The 17,275-nt window shown below is 58.4% G+C and overlaps 4 protein-coding genes across 4 annotated transcripts; all 4 read right to left on the bottom strand.

The window, feature by feature from the left end:
- Window positions 1-2,742: 2,742 nt before the first annotated feature.
- Window positions 2,743-4,394, bottom strand: B0H18DRAFT_871749 (thiolase; the record flags this gene model as incomplete). Its single annotated transcript, XM_048040176.1, has 5 exons — window positions 2,743-2,867; window positions 2,928-3,254; window positions 3,304-3,690; window positions 3,936-4,224; window positions 4,281-4,394. The coding sequence occupies 5 exons, from the start codon at window positions 4,392-4,394 to the stop codon at window positions 2,743-2,745; spliced, it is 1,242 nt and encodes a 413-aa protein (XP_047896840.1).
- A 1,682-nt stretch (window positions 4,395-6,076) lies between these two features.
- On the bottom strand, window positions 6,077-6,313 carry B0H18DRAFT_863644 (uncharacterized protein; the record flags this gene model as incomplete). Its single annotated transcript, XM_048039740.1, has 2 exons — window positions 6,077-6,127; window positions 6,182-6,313. Coding segments are annotated over 2 exons (183 nt in total), but the record flags the coding sequence as incomplete, so codon positions are not given.
- A 94-nt stretch (window positions 6,314-6,407) lies between these two features.
- On the bottom strand, window positions 6,408-7,695 carry B0H18DRAFT_1116058 (uncharacterized protein; the record flags this gene model as incomplete). Its single annotated transcript, XM_048033352.1, has 7 exons — window positions 6,408-6,625; window positions 6,676-6,766; window positions 6,821-6,877; window positions 6,931-6,972; window positions 7,024-7,293; window positions 7,356-7,389; window positions 7,445-7,695. 7 exons carry the CDS (start codon window positions 7,693-7,695, stop codon window positions 6,408-6,410), a joined length of 963 nt encoding a protein of 320 aa, XP_047896842.1.
- Window positions 7,696-9,549: 1,854 nt separating this feature from the next.
- Window positions 9,550-9,870, bottom strand: B0H18DRAFT_988040 (uncharacterized protein; the record flags this gene model as incomplete). Its single annotated transcript, XM_048044886.1, has 2 exons — window positions 9,705-9,870; window positions 9,550-9,653 (listed from the first exon to the last, which is right to left on the bottom strand). Coding segments are annotated over exons 1-2 (175 nt in total), but the record flags the coding sequence as incomplete, so codon positions are not given.
- Between the last annotated feature and the right edge of the window lie 7,405 nt (window positions 9,871-17,275).

A 17,275-nucleotide genomic window follows, 5' to 3' on the forward strand; every position in this document is an offset into this window, starting at 1 on the left:
GATGCTCCAGTTGCTTCATAACGTTCGGCACATGTTGCTTAGCAAACGTAGGCAGCAGGGTTGCCTAGGCGTGATCGTGTCAGTACTGAGTTCATCTGTCGATATGTATACACCATCCACGTACCGCATCGTCATGATACACATTTCGTGAATATGCCACATGAAGGTCCTACCAGCACGCGAACGGACGTCCAGCATTTGCCGTATCACGACGATTCAAGTGACTTTGTCTCTCACCTCGCAAGCAGCCTGAAGCATGTCGACTATGGCGTCGTCTTCAAGGTTTCCGTTGCCGCCGTAACCTGAACAGCCCTCAGTACAGACTATGTCAGAACGTGTGAATGGCGTACCCCTTGCTTGGCAATGTAGCGCAAGATTGCGTCTAGCTGGGCTAATTAAACCCGTTCACCTATGACCGCGAAGTAGCCATCGTCAGCAAGGTGTCTATGTCCAATTCTTAGTAGCATTTTCCATCCTGGTATAACCCAAGTCCCGATGTCGTCTAATGACCAGAATCAATCACCCGACATACCTTGAGCCTAGGCAGTTGGTTGAACCTATACTCGTCGAGATCCCATTCGCATGAAAGAAAGACTCGGCGTCATTATCTCGACGTATGCAACCCTGCGTCCTCAAACAGCAGGCGAATCGGTTCCCCGCGACCGCAGATCGCGAAGTAATGAAGTTCGACGTCGAGGAGTTCGACGATCGGTACCGTGGTCATCGCGATTTGACCGGTGTGGAGAGATGGGCAGTTGAAGTTGCTGGAACGTAAGCATGGTATGCGCCGTGGTGTTATATAGTGCCGTCACTTATGAGCGCTTAAGCCATACCAACCGTTCGCAGCTGACCAGTCCGACATATTCGGAACGTAATGGGCACGTCAATCATAGCCTCACCTATACGCTCTGCTTGACGCTGACGATTCTGTCGGGCTCTGGACTCACGGTGGGTCAGAGTATTCGCGGCACTGATGGCTCTGTCAGCGATTTGCAGGTTAACATCAGTAAGAGCACGTACAAGGGAGCTGACCAAGTCCGACATAATCGGAACATAATGGGCATCAACGAAATTAGGTGTTGGATGATAGTTAGCACGTAGCATGTTCCACTGAACGGTGATGGACGACGGGCTCACCGATGTGAATGTCAGTTGCTACTCAAAGAGCTCGCGGGGACAGTTACACACTAGCGCGTCGCCCAATGGTGCCGCAGGCTTGTCGGGCAGTCATGCAATATAAATAGCGGCCGGTATGACTCGCGCACACAATCGTATTGATGACTAGATAGAGACGAACACCTTAGTCATATAGCCATCTGCAATTGCGATGGTAAAATTCGAGCATAGCGGTTGGTCGCAGGACAGCACCGTGCCAATGGGTAGTAACGCACAGATCGACACAACTGGGATTATTTGAAGCGGGAAGCTCACTTGTATCGCGCCCATCGGCAACGACACGCAGGGATACAAGTCGTAATGAAGGGTCATAGATCAGTAGCCTTTAATTCGAGGCTCCACCGCACAACATAACGCAACGCTCACATCCGAAAGTAACAGAGACCCGTTGTAAAGGCAGAGACAGAACAGGGGCTCGACGATGCAGAGCGGTTAGTGCAGCAGGACGCACGAAACTCGATGCGAGAATGGCAAGAAGTACATCGACCATATCACCATGGTTGACGACAAGCTTGATGAACCAAAGCTTGGCGAAGGCGGAATCCACAAGGGTGCACGTTTTTGCATGACGAGTCATAGCCAGTTTGAACCCATTTGAGACATTGATAGGGCGAGGCAGCCAGGATGCGGCCAAAATCGATGGTATAGCCACGGTCAGAAATCACATCGCCAAAACAGATAAGTAACGTACCATTGGCAGCATTCCCACAAGATCTTTCTTGGTTCTTGTCGACTCAGACGACAGAACAACTAAGACGCACGGGTTGAGTACTACTGGTATCATGTACCAGCCATCAAATGCGACACACCTCTTCCGAGCCCCTCTGTCGATCCGCCGACACGTAAAGGTCACATCTGAATGCCGACAACAGGATCAGCTCACGATCGTCGCGTATAAGAAGCCGTCAAGCCTGCCCCTTGCCCATAGCTCCTTGCCAACAGCATCTGAAGCAACAGGCCGGCGCGTCTTAAGTGCTGCATCATCCAGTTCAAGATCTGTATTCGCCGCAGGATCAAACACGTACTGATGTGCAGACTATGAAGCATTGATGTGTTGTCCTCGTCTCTTGCGTACGGGCACGGGAGAGCCTTAACATTCAGGCTGCGTCGGAAACGGATATCTGAAAGACAAACTCAGAGTTACCGTAGACGGTGATGCTCAGGGACGTCAAACGACCAACACAGACGAACGGTCGTGCCACCACCAGCGTTCCTATCTTGGCTCAGCTGAGCGAAACAGCGCTTCGAGTTGCTCGACGCACGGCGACTTAATTGAACACTGATAGTCTGCTGCTGCCCGGAGACTGATGTCAATTGTCTGTCGTTGTACCCGGTAGGACTCGTCCTCGTGTTCCGCCCTCGCGATTTACTGGATGGTCTCCATTGCAATGAGTTATCCACAAAAGAACATCATAACTCCGACACCCTAGATCACTATTCGTACAACACTCTGCCACTGGACAATGGTCAGTGAAGTCCACACCATTTCACTCGCACGTACCACATACCGGTCAATAAGCAATAGGCTCATGGCACAAGATGTACGCTCTGCGGTCTTGGCGGAGCTTACTGCTCGCTGACGAAGAGCCCCGCCATGCCCATGCCCGACCCAATACACATGCTCGTGACGAAGATCTTGCCGCCCGTCTGCTTCGCGATGTTCAGACCCGTCACGATCTGCCTCGCCCCAGCTATCGAGACAACCCAACATCAGCCCCACACACGAACAAAATTTCGATAGAGATACGCACTGCAGCCAAGCGGGTGTCCAAGCGCGATCGCGCCGCCCCACACGTTCACCTTGCCGAAGTCGATCCCGAGCTCGCGCACGCAGTACAGCGCCTGGCTCGCAAACGCCTCGTTGATCTCGTAGAAGTCGACGTCGTCCTTGCTGAGCCCCGCCTTGGCAAGCACCTTCGGGATGGCGTAGAGCGGGCCGACGCCCATGATCCGTGGGGGGACGCCGATCGCCGTGGCGCCGACGAACTTGCCGACGATGGGGAGCCCGAGGCGTTGTGCGACGGAGCGACGCGCGAGAATGACCGCTGCTGCGCCGTCCGACACCTGTGAGGCGTTTCCTGGACCAGATTAAGTCTCAGGAACGCGCGCGCGCGCGAGGACACTCACCGGCGTGCGTCGAGCCATCCTTGGAGAACGCAGGCTTCAGCTTGCCGAGGCTCTCCTTCGTGACGCCGTCTCGCACACCGTCATCGTGGTCCACGACGGTCGTGCCCTCCTTCTCCGTCTTGGGGTCGGTCCAGGGCACGGTGAGGGGGGTGATCTCGGGAACGAACCGGCCCTCCTTCTGTGCCTTGGCGGCCTTCTGGAAGGACGCGGCGGCGAAGGCGTCCTGGTCCGCGCGGGGGATGTGGAAGTCACTGGCGACGTTCTCGGACGTGATGCCCATAGGGATGAGGCAGTCCTCAGCCTCTTTGCAGGAGAGGACGGTCTCGGAGAAGCCGTCAGGGTTTGCGCCGGCGTTGAAGCCGAAGGTCATGGACTCAACACCAGCGGCTGTGTGCGCGGGTTAGCAAAGAAAATTGAGCGCGACGCGAGCCGTGCTTTGTCCAGTCGAGGCTTGCGGGGCAGATGTGGTGCAAGTCCACGGTCAGGTACACTGAGTAAGCATACACAGACGAGAGGATGCGACATGATGGCTTTGACGCGTACTTGATCCTCAAAACACGCACACTTTATTCCACCCTCCCCATCCGAGTCGACTGGACCACAGCAAGCTCAGATGAAAGAGATCCACATACCGAGACCTATGTCGATCTGGCCCGAGGTGATCTGCGCCGCGATGGTGTTCGCTGCCGCAAGACCCGACGAACACTGCCTATTCACCGTGCTGATAGGCGTTGTGATTGGGATTCCTGCGTGCAACTCCGCCATGCGCGCCGCACTGGCACCGCTGCCGGGCGGGAGGACATTGCCGACGGTGATGTCCTCGATGAGTTTTGGGTCGAGGCCGACCTTGGTATACGCGGCGCGGAGGATGCCAGAGAGAATCTCCTCTGGCCGCGTGTCCTTAAAGCCGCCCTTCTTCGCCTGTGTGGTAGGTGAGTGGGTGTACGGGGAAGCGATGCGTGCAGAGGGAGGCGTACCTTTGTGATGGCTGAGCGGACGGCAGAGACGATGACGACGTCGTCAGGGTTCTTTGCGAGGACTTTGCTCTTGCCTGAGCCCGACGCGTTCGAGATGGAGTGTGCAGCAGACATGGCGGGGAGGAGAGGGAGAGAGAGGGCGGGAGACTCGTCTTGACCGTCGTCTTGAATAGGATGGCTGTCGGGCGAGCTTAATCCCATGCCCGTGTCTGTCGGGCCCGATTTCACGTGTTATTCGCCCCCGCTTTCCCCGCACTCCCCATCTCATGCTCGCAACTGAAGTTATGTAGTAACAGGTGTAGTAACACAAGACCACCGACGGCAAGCCGCGGAGTACGCAGGCCGCTGATAAGTGCCTGCAGACCAGACATCACGCGGCCCAAGGCGAGGGCATGATGAAGACGGCCCCGATTCTGCTCATGTTGTGCAAACGAACGCCGCTGCACGCGGGTGTCATCGACCGAATACTTCCTCGAAGACCTCAATTGAAATGCAAGCAGAGAGGTTCCAGAGTACTGAGTGAGCGGGCCTTCTCAGTCAAGACAGTTTCATGTGCACGTCAGCAAATCTACGTACCATCATGTGTCGCAATGCTTCACCGACGCACGCACGTCGACGTCCATCGTCAAAATCAACGCCATCTACAAGCGGGCAGCGAGAATAAGCGATGAGAGACCGATAGGATAGCGAGTACAATAGTGGTACAGTATTTCATTCGGCACATGTACGATATCGAGGGAAATCGCGCGGAGCCAGTCAACGATTCATATCGTATGGCCTCCGCAGCTGTCTTACGCCCTCGACACTTACCCAACTGAGGTTGTCACTTTAAACTTGTCATCCTCGTCGTTTCCATTGGTACCCATGGAGTCACTGAGTGAGAAGAGGAAAGTGAAGTGAGAAACACGCCTGCACACGCGGAAGGACTCGCTCACATTGCACTGCCCGAGCAATGTCCCAATGCCTCAGGGAGAGGTCGACTATAGTACGGTCACACCACGGCTTGAGCAAAGCGCGGAACGTGGCGACGAGCCCTTGACCATCGGCATACACGTCGCCTTGCTCACAGAATGCAATTCCGGGTCGTTTCGGACTACCATCGTCATCTTGACGTCTTTCGATTCTCGGTCATCCTTGCCCAGAACTCGTAGTCATCCCGCGGCGAGCTACATTGTTCGACTGCGCCAAGTCCATGACCTGGGGGGTCGTTCACGGCGCGGGCGACAAGCTCGTCGCGCATCTGGAGGTTGCGGGTCGAACGCCGAGTGTCTAGCGGCGAGACGAGAGCAGCAACAGGCAGAAGGCGGACAGGGCGAAGTTGACAAGCAGTGGACGAGGGCGGTCTGTAAGTGAGCTAGGCAAAATATACATAAATATCAACGGTGGCGGCGAGCAACGGTTCGGAGGACGGCGTCGAGGACGGAGACGAGGAGGACGCGCGCTCAGATCTGGGCCCGGTAGACCTCCCTCCGCTCCTGCGGGCTCCCTTCGACCTGCTCGACCTGTCCCTGCTGCGCCTGCGCCTGGGCTTGGCCGTCGACGCTCTCATGCACCAGGCCCGACGCGGGACTCCCGCCGGCCGGCATCAACGACCGAATACAGGTGCTCGCGTTCCCCTGATTGTCCTGCACCTGCACCTGGCCCAGCTGGAACGGCGCGATTGACCCGTGATTCGCGTAGTGCGGCGGGAACGCCTGCACGCCACCGTAGTGGTGCTCGTGCGCGTGCGCAGCGGCCATAGGCGAGAGGCGGCCCGAGCCGGACGGGCGCGAGCGCGCGGAGGGTTTGAGGGTGACGGGCCGCGGGCGAGATTGGGTGCGCTCGAAGAGGCCGCACTTGTTGCAGAGCTGCAGAGCGGTTCAGCAAGATACAGGTCGAACGACGAAAGACGGGACACGCACCACCTTTCCCGGCGTGAGGCTCGAGCGCCGCCAGGTGCTCGTGTCCGTGGTGTGGCAGTTGTAGCACTTCCTCCTCACGCGGTCGGAGAGCTTCATCGCGGCGTCGCTGGTGTAGTTGGGCCGCCAGTAGCCGGGGTACACAGGATGTGTGTGTGTGTGGGGGGGGGGGGGCGGACGGTGCGCATGGGGCCGGTGCTGCCGTGCGCGTAGGGCGAGGGCGCGTCCTCTAGGCGGTCGTTGGCGGTAGGTTCGTGATCGTCGTGCGAGCAGAGCTATTGGCACGAGCTGAACTTCGAGTCGAATCTGAATCGGCTCCTGCTTGCGACCCAATCTGCTCTTCCGGTGGCCTTTCTTTCGATCCGGCAGGATTTGCCGCATTTCTTTGCGCAAGGGCGGCACTTTCCGCCAGAATCGTGGTGTCGTTATTGAAGAGCAACATACCAACTGCGGACACTATCAATACAATCCAACACTATCCAAGTTGGCACACTCACGACCATTACTGGTGAGCTCAATTTCTGGCCAGACAGTCTCAAGGAAGGTGGGTATGTCGTCTGGGATGGGGTATTCACTCGGTCCATTGTTCTGTCACGGAAGAGGTCAGCTGAATCCGTGGGTACGGCAATGTATGTCGCACACCTTGCAGATTTCTAGGATATCGCTGTCGCTCGCGATAGCTTCGGTTGCGTCTGAGTTCTGCCGAGCTGGTCTGAGGACGTTCGATAGGCAGGTATTCTAAGGAAACAAACCTGTAATATATAGTCGAATACATGGTCAACTGGATCGTACCACTGCGCGGCCTTCGTCAGAGAGTGAATCACGGGCATGCCTCGGATGCATACCTTTCTCTTCAACGGAGCCTCTTCATCCTCGTCATCCTCGTCATCATTGACAGAGGACGCATCGTGCGGTTCCGCCGCAGCTTCTATCTTCGCAGGCAGAACTAGCCTCCTCTTCATCTTGAAATAGTGCAAGAAGATACAATGCGTCGTCTTGACCCATCCTCTGACGAACAGGATCTCGTTGAGCCGCTTCTCCATACCGAGGACCTCTGTAGCGTAATACACCCAGCTATCGATGTTCTTCTTCATATACGCCTTCATCCGACGTGCCTGGTGAAGCTCCGCGCGCGCTGCAGACGATCCTACAACAACGCATGCTCCTTGGTTTCTACGCATTCGAACTCGAAGCCCACTTTCGCGCCATGTCTGTGGCGGCGTGAGATTTACGATGATCTAGAATATGACAACGAGAACGACATACACGGCGGTCTCCGCCATCTCTCCGACTCTCTTGACGGTCCTGCTGAGCAGGGGACCTGCGCTGATGGCATTATTCGTGCGCTTGGGTTGCATGTCGATCGTGAACCCGTCAGGGGCACGATGAGGCTTGTTGTTCAGGAGATCTTCCTTGTCACGGAGTGCATTGAATAGACGACAGAAACTCCCCTTATCCAAGTAACCGACGTCCCCAGCTCTATCTCTATGTCGTCTTCCGTCGCCTTGGGTTGCCATAGTGGGTAGCCATTGCCGCATTTGAGATTGAAGAGCTCCTTCGCGTACACCTCTGACGCGGCCATCAGTCGAGACTGTCAAATGTTAGATCGCGGTGTGCAACGGAGCACCACCCACTGCAGAATAGGCGGGCAGTAGTACGCAAGGAGATGATGATGATTTACAGCGTTGACCACGAGTCTTATACACTCGAGGAATAACCGCACCTGTGTGCACGGGGCTGTGGTTGCGGCCTGTGCGACAACTTCTTCTACTTACAAATATGCAGTCACTGTAGTAGGGCTGCGCCAGGGTTCCGCCCGGCTCAATAGCTGTGCGCTGTGGACCGATCGGATCCAGATTCAGACTTCATGTAATACTTGGGCAAACGGAAGCGGATAGCATACTCAGTTCGGGGTATATTGACGTCCACAATATTCACACACCATCTGCAGAGCACATCGCTGCCTCCCTCCATACTGCGGCGCGGCGAACATGCCATCCCAGGGTCTTGAACGTTTGGATATCCGACACGCGCCGATTTTGAAGACCTCGTCGCAAATTGAACGCTGAGCCTAGCCCAGTCCCAAACGATCTCTGTGCATCGTGCATTTCAACGAAGACATGCAGAAATTCCCAAGATATACAGCTGTGAGTAGAAGATGCTGTATCCATCGTGCTGGTCGCCGGCAGGAGGTAGTAGCGCGAGGCGCACAGAGTTAGTAGCTGCTCATGGAACTCTGCAAGGCGGGTTGAAGGCGGGTACGACCAAGGGGCCGACGCTGTCGCAAGCGCTGAAACGAACTAGTGCAGAATAATTTAGAAATCCAGACATAGGAGGAAGCAAAATGTGTGTTGGTTCAGCGCAATTCGAATCCATGTGAGGCTGCACAACGAGGAAGCATGGTACACTGACCTGCACCATCGAACATCTAAATCCTTGAATTTGCTAGAGATGTACGTGTACATACAGGTGTGTACCTCCAGCACGGGCCGCAAACAACGTAGACATAAATCCATCGTCACGATCTTGGGATGGAGGCCGTCGCTCTCCCTCGCCAAACTTTCAGAACGCCGCCTTGGAAGAGAAGAGCGTCCCAAATATACACGAGGTGAAACTTTCGATGAAGAGAAATCCGCCCGCCTCCCGACCTTATACCGCCGACGCAGTTCCCACGCACGGGCCCGACGCACATAAAGTCGCGCTGGCAGAGGGCGCTAAATTCTTCACAGTCACCTCGACCAGGAGCTGGCGTCGTCGTCGTCGGTGAGGACGTCTTCGCTCCGGTCTGCTCTGTAGACTCGCGGTCGAGCATATCGACCCTCGGGGCCTGACGCTGGGCATACCGTCTGCTTCCTGATCCCACTGGTAGGCGGTTAATCAGCTTTTGGCACATCTCGTCCTTTGTCCGCCGCTCCTCGATGTGTTTCGTATCATGTGTTTGTTCGCGCCCTCTTATGCGTAGTGACGCTTGATTGTCCATTCCTCGGTCTGCAATGAGTGCTCTATCACGACGTGTGTTTCGTCTCGGTACATCTGAGGAGGGATATCGTGATGCTACTGAGGCAGGGGACGAGGTACGCACGCCTACCCGCTGTCTTCGGCTCAACGAATCCTAATTTGCATTCCGAACAGGTGTCCTTGGAATGCATTCCAAAGTGCACTCCATCAGCTACTGACGCGATTCCATACAACGATCCAGCGATGATCCAGACGTGAGATCATCTCACACGACGACATTCGTGCGGAGCCAGCTCACCCCTGACTCAGACCCACGCTTCTCGGAGGGTTCTTCAGTGTCCTCCGTCTCGGGCGCGGACTGAAACTCAAGGTTCAAAGAGTTGGCAGTCCGCGAAGCGCGGTGAGATTATGATGGTGCGTGCTCCGAGCTCCGAACGAACTTCCCTGGCCGTCTGCGACCTGAAGCTGACAACCCTGTCAGCTAACAAGAATGCGTTCACATCGCTGCCGGAAGTCGGTCCGTATGTGTTGTCTTTTGAGTTCGCGGTCTAAGTGATCAGGTTCCCAGGGGCGCACCGGTCGAGGGACCTGGGTAGCTGCAAGGGCACGCTGGCGCGCAGCGCCAGCGTGCCGGTGGTACGCACCCCCCGTGGGAATACGCCTCGGGACGACCGGGCGACTGGGATTAGACGCTGCGCTGCAGACACTGGCTGAATGGACATCGCACAGTGCACGCCAGACGGAAACTATTTGTTTATCAAAGAACGAGTGACTATGCGCCCATAATAGCTCTAAATGTGTTTAAGGCGTGTAGATCAATCTAGCACCGAAATTCAAAGGTACTAACAGTGATCACCGCTGTATTCAGTATGTTCAATGTTGGTCTTGACATACAGATCCGGAGACAGTCAGCGAAGATACAATTACTCTGCTGCATGTACCACGCTGAGACTCTTGATACGACTGATCATTACGAAACGACCACCACACTCGACAGTGCACGACGACTACAAGATGCCAGTGCGGGACACTATCGATATTTATGCACGTCCATCCTCGATCGCCTGTTATGGCTCGCCGGTTCGTCCCGAGGCGGTTCCACGAGGGGGTGCGTACCCGGGCACGCTGGCGCTGCGCGCCAGCGTGCCCTGGGTAGCTGTACATGTAAGTACGCCAGCTGTGCTCAGTGTCTAGTCAACGCCTCCTAAGGGACCAATGGGGCTGCGCAGGGGCGGGACCTCAAACTGTGTGTTACCTTACCTCAACCTTACCTCGTACTTTCCACTTCAGACGTCCGTGTAACGTGTATCATCAGATGCTCCCCATCTCTGCATCGCGATCCGGGCGTATCAATCTGATGCCAACCCAATCCGCATTTCATAGACGGCCATGACAACGCATTCGGTGCCAGCCTCCTTTGGGCGTCCTCGGGCCCTCGTGCTGTGTGCGATCCCGCGTTAGCCGTTGAGGCGTTGACAACTTGACAAGTTGATGGGTTGACGCGAACAGGAACAGTCACCAGTGCACCCGTCGACACGATGAGCGAACAACAATGGCAAGACTGTCATTGAAGGATGATTCAGAGGAGCTTGTTGGATCAAGACCGCAGTGCGTGGTGCTATTCCCATCGCTGCTCCTGCCAATATCAGTGCTGCCCCTTCATTCCTCCGGGACGAATCACAGACGGCACCGCACCGCACCCCAGTCCGTCCTGAGAGGGAGCTGAAAGAGTAACAACCTTCCCTCCGTGCAAGTCAGTTCAGTCTGACTGATGATCCGAGGTATGGTATTGCCTATGTCAGTCGACATCCTCGCGCTGAATCTACCGATGTTCACAGTTGTCAACAAGCACATAGGCTCTTCGCCATCCAGGCACCCTTCGTCCGCCACCACGCAGACGTCGCTCCAGCTCAGCGGATCGCGTTCATTTACCGCGGAGCGCGGGCCTTCCCTCCGAAACAAGGCAAGAAGAGCCCATCCGGGCGGACGACGGTCGTAAGACCTGACATTCCAGTGTTCCCCGAACGGTGATGGATGTGTTGGAGTGATCATATCGGCGGAAGGACGTTGCAGGGATCAATGAAATTCGACGGGCACGCCCGACGGAGTGGTGAGTGGTGTGTTGAGGCGGTGCGGCCTGGGAGGAGTCGGGGTAGCTCATCATGGTCCTGGGTAGGTATGGTCCTCAGGATAGCGAGGAGGCATGGCCCCCGGCGTCGTGTGTGGGCTGCGCACAGGCAGAAACGGCGCGTCGCGATGGACGGGGTTCGTTCATAACGTCGAAGGCTGTAGTCCGACGGGCTACTATCAACGACCGCACTCCGAAGTCGAAGTGAGCCTTGACACAACACGACATCCGGCGCTCCATCATCTGATCTAGCACCCGTTTGTGTGCATGCGCTTCGTCCTACCAGGTTCGCTCGAGCCAGACAGGAAGGTGCGCCTCCGCTTCCATCGTCGTCAAAGCTCTGCTGTATTGAACCCCACCCGGCAGTGCGCCCGAACCGCCGGCTCCATCAAGTTGGACCACCATCTGTCCGCAGGCAGAGGTCGAAGGCCTGCACCGCTGATGTGCTGGGCCGTCTCCTTCGCGGGAAGGGTTCACTGTCAGTCGAGCCTTGTCGACATCTGATGCTGTCGTCCGATCTGGGCTTCTGAATTGCGCCTGCGGGCGGGCGGGCGGTTCACTCGAGCGGGTCTCCCGAGGGGTTGATGGGTGCATCGGACACCGTAGAACCCCCTGGGATCATCGTCGTGTGCAGCCCGACGTAACCGCGGCTCAGCGCGCAGGGGGTCCAGCGGGGGAGAACCGTGCGGACTGTGTCGGGGCTGGAAGGTCCGAGGAGGGGCACTGCGACGCCTGTCACGCCGCGTACGACGTTGCGCACGCGCCGAGGGGCTGCAGTCCATGGTGTGCCCGCTGGTGCGTGGACTGCACGCTGTCTTGCTTGCTTTCGCTGAAAGAAAGTCTGTGCTTTGTCACGCCGCGTTGTGGCACATCAGTGCCTTCCCAGCAGGGCATGTCGACAGACGGGAGCATTGTTCCCGAGGACGGTGTCGGAGTGCGTCCGCTCGGCGGCGCATGCAATGATCGAGCCCGGAAGTGCTACGGAGGGCTCGGTGGAGAGGAAGTGCGGGCGGCACGATGTGTGCGCTACTCCCAGCCAGCCTCGACGCCCGTTGACAACAAGCTGCGCAATCCATGGTGCGTAGGTTCAGCGAGGAGGCTTTGTTCACGTTCAGCATTGACCGGTCGTTTGCCAGAGCCTCGGGTCGCACCCGCAACCGCTCCTGCAGTCTCGTCCATGACTCACGATCAAAACACGTCCCGGCCCTCTCCTCTGGCATAATCACCATGAAGGCTGGTCCACCGGAACAGCAAGAACATCCCAGCCCTAACCCTAAGCAGCTTGCCTTCGCCACGGATGGGCCCGCCTGCTGCATCAGAACGTAGCGAACTCATAGGTGCGGTGCTTCTTACACCTCGGGTCGGCTGCGACAGCTTGTCCCGAGTTTACGTAGGAAACGGTTCCTCACCGGCCCTCAACAGGGCGGAACTCGTTGGGCGCACAACCGACCGCAAGTCCAGGCCCATCCGGGCGCGAAGCAGCCAGCCCGCAGTTGCGCCGTTCGAACGGCCACGGGCTCGAATGCCGCATCCAACGCGGCTCACTTCCGTCGGTGGTTCGCGCGGAGATTGGCGAAGGAACGGACGGGGCGACAGAGAATCTCTTTTTTTCGCAGCAGAAATGTTGGTACAAGGACCGAGTTGATCTTCTCCCAGTCTGAATCGCCATGGGGACCGTCCGCATCAATTCTCGAACCACACGTCAGGACGCACGTCCTGAAGAAAATGACGACAGGGATGCGTCGAGCGTTGACACGCGTGTCGTCCGCTGCGTGGGTGCATGACGGCGGGCACGCTTCGCAGCGGTCAGTTTTCGCGAACCAGCCACGCGGGCGCGTCGCAGCCGACCGTGCGCACCCAAGCACGTGCTGGCCACGGTGGGCCAGGCTGCGAAGCCCGCCCGCCGTCGCCATCAGCCGCAGCCACTTCGGAGAAAGCCCGTGCACGTCCATATGCGTCTGTGTGCTCGTTCGCATTACGCCGCCCCTTCCGCATCCGCCAAGTCGTCCGACGCCGCGAACGCGACGTTCTGGAACACGCGCTCATGCCACTGGTGCGGACAGCCGCGGCGTGCGGACGTCAGACAAGCTCTGGCACGGTGGCAGCCTCGACGCCGTGCCGGGGGGCAGCACCACCGCCTCCCAAATATAGGACCGCCCATCACGCGCGCGAAGCAGCGTCAGCGGCCACCCTCTCGCCCTTCCCACTCGCTGCGCGCGGGCTTCGACTAGGCACGCCCGCCCAGCACGGATCCCTTCTACGCCCGCTTCCATCCCCGCTGCCAGTGGAGGCTGCCTCGTGCGCCGCGGTGAGTCGCCGCTCGTGCAATCTTGACGCGCCCCGGTGAGAGAGCCCGCGTGGTCCTCCGCAGCGCGTGACGGCCAGGACCCAACGTCGGCGCGAGGGCGGACACGCAGGCACGCCGCCGGCCTCCCACAGGCGAACTTACGATGCATTCACGTCATGGAGGACTCATCACGGCTTCAACTTCCCAGGCTGTCTGTCCCTGCCAGCCCCCCGGGCTCGATCCGAGCTTCGTGACCCGTCCGTGTGCGCGCCAGAGGCCAGTGTTCCGTGGGCCCGAGTCCAGACCGCGCGCGCGGTGGGCGGCTCGCCCGGTTGCCTCACCCACGCGGGAGAAGGAGGCGTCGAGGCGCTGGATCAGCTGTGCGCGTGCGCGTCTGATCGCGGGCCTCCCGTCGAACACAACAACAACAACAACGGTGAGACGTCTTCGAGTGGTCGGATGCGGGGCGCCGAGGACAGCCGTGTGCGACGTCTGTCTCGTCATGCCATGCGTTCGGGAGCCCGAGTTCCCTGCGCTATTGTGCGGGACTGATGGGAAGGACGCGGAGGACGAACGCGGCCGATACGCAGAAGAGGCACAATACAGTGCCAGAAACGCGCAGACGTGTGTGATCCCCGGCGGGCCACTGCTGTTCGCACTGCGGCGCCCGAGGCGGACGGGCCGCGAGCTCGGATAGGCTTCATGTAAACGGATGCGGCAGGCCACAGCCTGACGCGCACAGACAGGCCCTGGGGAAGACGGAGCACGCGTTCAGGTTGCGCGGCCAATCCGGTGGCGGAAGGGGGCTGGAAGGGGCAAACGCGGACATGGAAGGGCGCATCAGTCAGACGCGACTCAAGTGCTGCTCGCTCAGCCGCGTCAGCTCGGAATAGACCTCGAGTCGCCCTGCTGACTGCGCACGGTGAGGAGCAGAGACGCGTGCTCCAGGACACTCTTCTCTCCTTCGCGTCTTCGCGCGCACGTGCGGCCTCTCCTGTGGTTGGAGGTTCCAACACGGATACGTGTTTCCAGAACGGCCACCCACTTTCCACAAGTCGCCCACCGACTACGTGCGGGCCGCATCGAGCAAATTCAGCGAGCGCACAGCGACGTTCTAGTTCGCGTCAGGATCCGCTATCAGCGTGTTCGCTGGTCCACGTCGCGTTGATAGGGCCTGCTTACAACAGCAAACGCGGTCCTCGCCGCGGCGCGCGTGGGATGCCGCACCCACAACGGGGCATCCAGGCCCACCGCGCCGTCCACCGCGCGCCGTGCCAGTGGAAGGTTCATATGCAGGCTGGGACGCTGGACGCTGGGAGCGCACCTGACGCGCACGTCCTGGGCTGATGCGGCCCCCGGGCCCGCGCGCTGATTCGCTGCGAAGCGTCCGCGGCCGGGGAGGACACCCTCTTCTGGGCTCACGCACGCACGCTGGGCTGCCTTCCGAGTCGCAGGTCCACGCGCACGGCGACGCTCGAAACGCGGCCTCTCGGGCGAGCTCGCCGTGCGCCGTGCGCCGTACGCCGTGATCTATGTGCTTGCCTGTACCGTCGTCATCCCGTGCGCTTGGACTGCAGACTGAGTGGGTTCCGGACACTGCGCACGTGGTCAGACAGTCAACCCGCATACACGTCGTTACTCGTAACAGGTAACGGAACTTACTCCCACATGCAACGACCTGGACTCGGAGGCCGAGCGACACCGTTACGGTCGTCCTTGGGTCCTGCCCGCTGGCGGGGCGCCCTCTGATGGGCACAGTTGGATATCCGGGTCCGGGCGAGTCGGGCTCGATGGCGGCGAGGATGCGCGCGCTTCGAGGAGGTGAGCAGGCGCGTCAGGACGATCGCAAGTGTCTTTGCTGTATTACGAAGAGGAGAGGACACGTGAAGCGCCGGCGCCGGGCGAGTGTGTCGCATCAGACAATAGCGTCGTCGCTGCGCGTGAGCGCGTCTCTGCGACTGCGTCTGCCTGAAGGGGTCTCGAAGTTTGTGGTCGGGCTCGATGCGTGCAAGTTCAACGGGCCCCGGGAGAACTAGCACTGGCAGGACGTACCCAATACACCGTGCGTTTCCACCATGCCGCCATGCCACTGCAGCTGGGCTGCTAGGCACGACTCGACATGGCCAACACGCCTTCCAATCCACCAGCCCCATTCCGAGTCGCCGTCCACCTTCTTCCGCCCACCCGAAGGCTTCGCGAGTCCACCAGGACCACACCCTGCCCACCGGAAATGAAAGAGGCGCTGCGCGGCACGACCCTCCCAATTTGAGATCAGATCGCGCACGCACTGAGCGAGCCCTTCTTGTCAACCACTGCAGACACGCGCTGGAGAAGCCAGCCGCCGCGGTGTTCGCTGGTATGTCGTACGCATGTCAGAGACGAGGGCCCGGACCACAGCCACAGCATCAGCCACGGCCCACAGCCACCTTTCCTTCCAGATAATTCCAAGATAATCCCATCACTCGCATGCGCCCCATCAACGTTACGTTCGACGCTCGGCCACCAGAAGCGGCCACTTCACCGGAAGGATGGTGGTCCACATCACTGGCATTGACAGAATCTGGATCTCAGCTCGCCTAGCAGCTCGGTCACCGGTGCGTGTAGCGGACCACACAAGGACGCCCATATTCGCTCGGACGCCGAGTGGTGCACTGATAAGCCTGCCAGCGGGCGGTGCTGCAGAGTTCAGCTTGTGTACGACTTACGTCCTAGTGCGCGTACTACCTGATGGGTCGGGTCGCACTGAACCGAATCCATTGTGTATACCATCATTCCACAGTGGCGGTGCGGTGCCGGGCCAAACGGTCGTATTCGAGTTCGCTTTTTGTTTCTCCTTTTGTTCCAGCCTTTTGTCGCCGTCGCGATCCCTGAATGGTACCGTAATGACCTGTACATCGCCACCGCTTATTGTCATCCACGATCATCCTGATTCATGACGGCGCCCACCCGGAGTCTCACAAAAACAACTCAGCGAACGCCGTCACTGCACTCCCAACACGATCGACCCAGTACTAGCGAGATCCAGTCTTATCGATTGAAGGATCTGACAACTTTTGAATTGAATAATTGCGTGCGTGCGCGACGACAGAGTGTATGCAGATAGCAAGCAGAACGATCGTAGACAGAGACATAAGCATAGACAGAGAGACGAGAGACGAAAACAGAGCGAGGCACGAAGACGCCGCCGAGCGCGGCCGGCCTGCTGAACCGGAGCTGTAACGAGGCTGGATTTGAAGGGGTAACAGAGAATAACGAGGACGGACGGACAGCGGGCGTGCACCGATTAAGCTTGAAGATCGTTCGAACAGCGTGGAAGGGCATTCAAGGATAACGTAGCTAGAAACACAAGAGGCGGGTACCGGTACGGGGACTGCGGGGATGCGATGGGGGCGAGGAAGTGAGGGGACGATGCGAGCGCGAGCGCGAAAAAAATAACGACAAGAGATAACTTGAGAGGCTACACGGTATTCGACGAGACGAGTGCGGGCTTCCGACAATAATTACACGCGAACGCCCGCCGTCGCGGCGGGGAAGGCAGGCAAGCAGGGCGCGGGCTCAGCCCGCAGACGACGCGGGCCACAAGAAAAGGCAACGGGCAGCGTAAGGAAGGAGGAGAAGGAAAAAAAATACAAGCGGCGGATCAGCGTCTCTGTCTTCTCCAAAAGCTAAAAGCAGAATTTTGACCGTCCTCCACATCTCTCCCTCCGACGACCGGTGGGCAGGC

Source organism: Fomitopsis serialis, assembly GCF_022376445.1.
Source record: "Fomitopsis serialis strain Sig1Antser10 chromosome Unknown B0H18scaffold_12, whole genome shotgun sequence".
NCBI lineage: Eukaryota > Fungi > Basidiomycota > Agaricomycetes > Polyporales > Fomitopsidaceae > Fomitopsis > Fomitopsis serialis.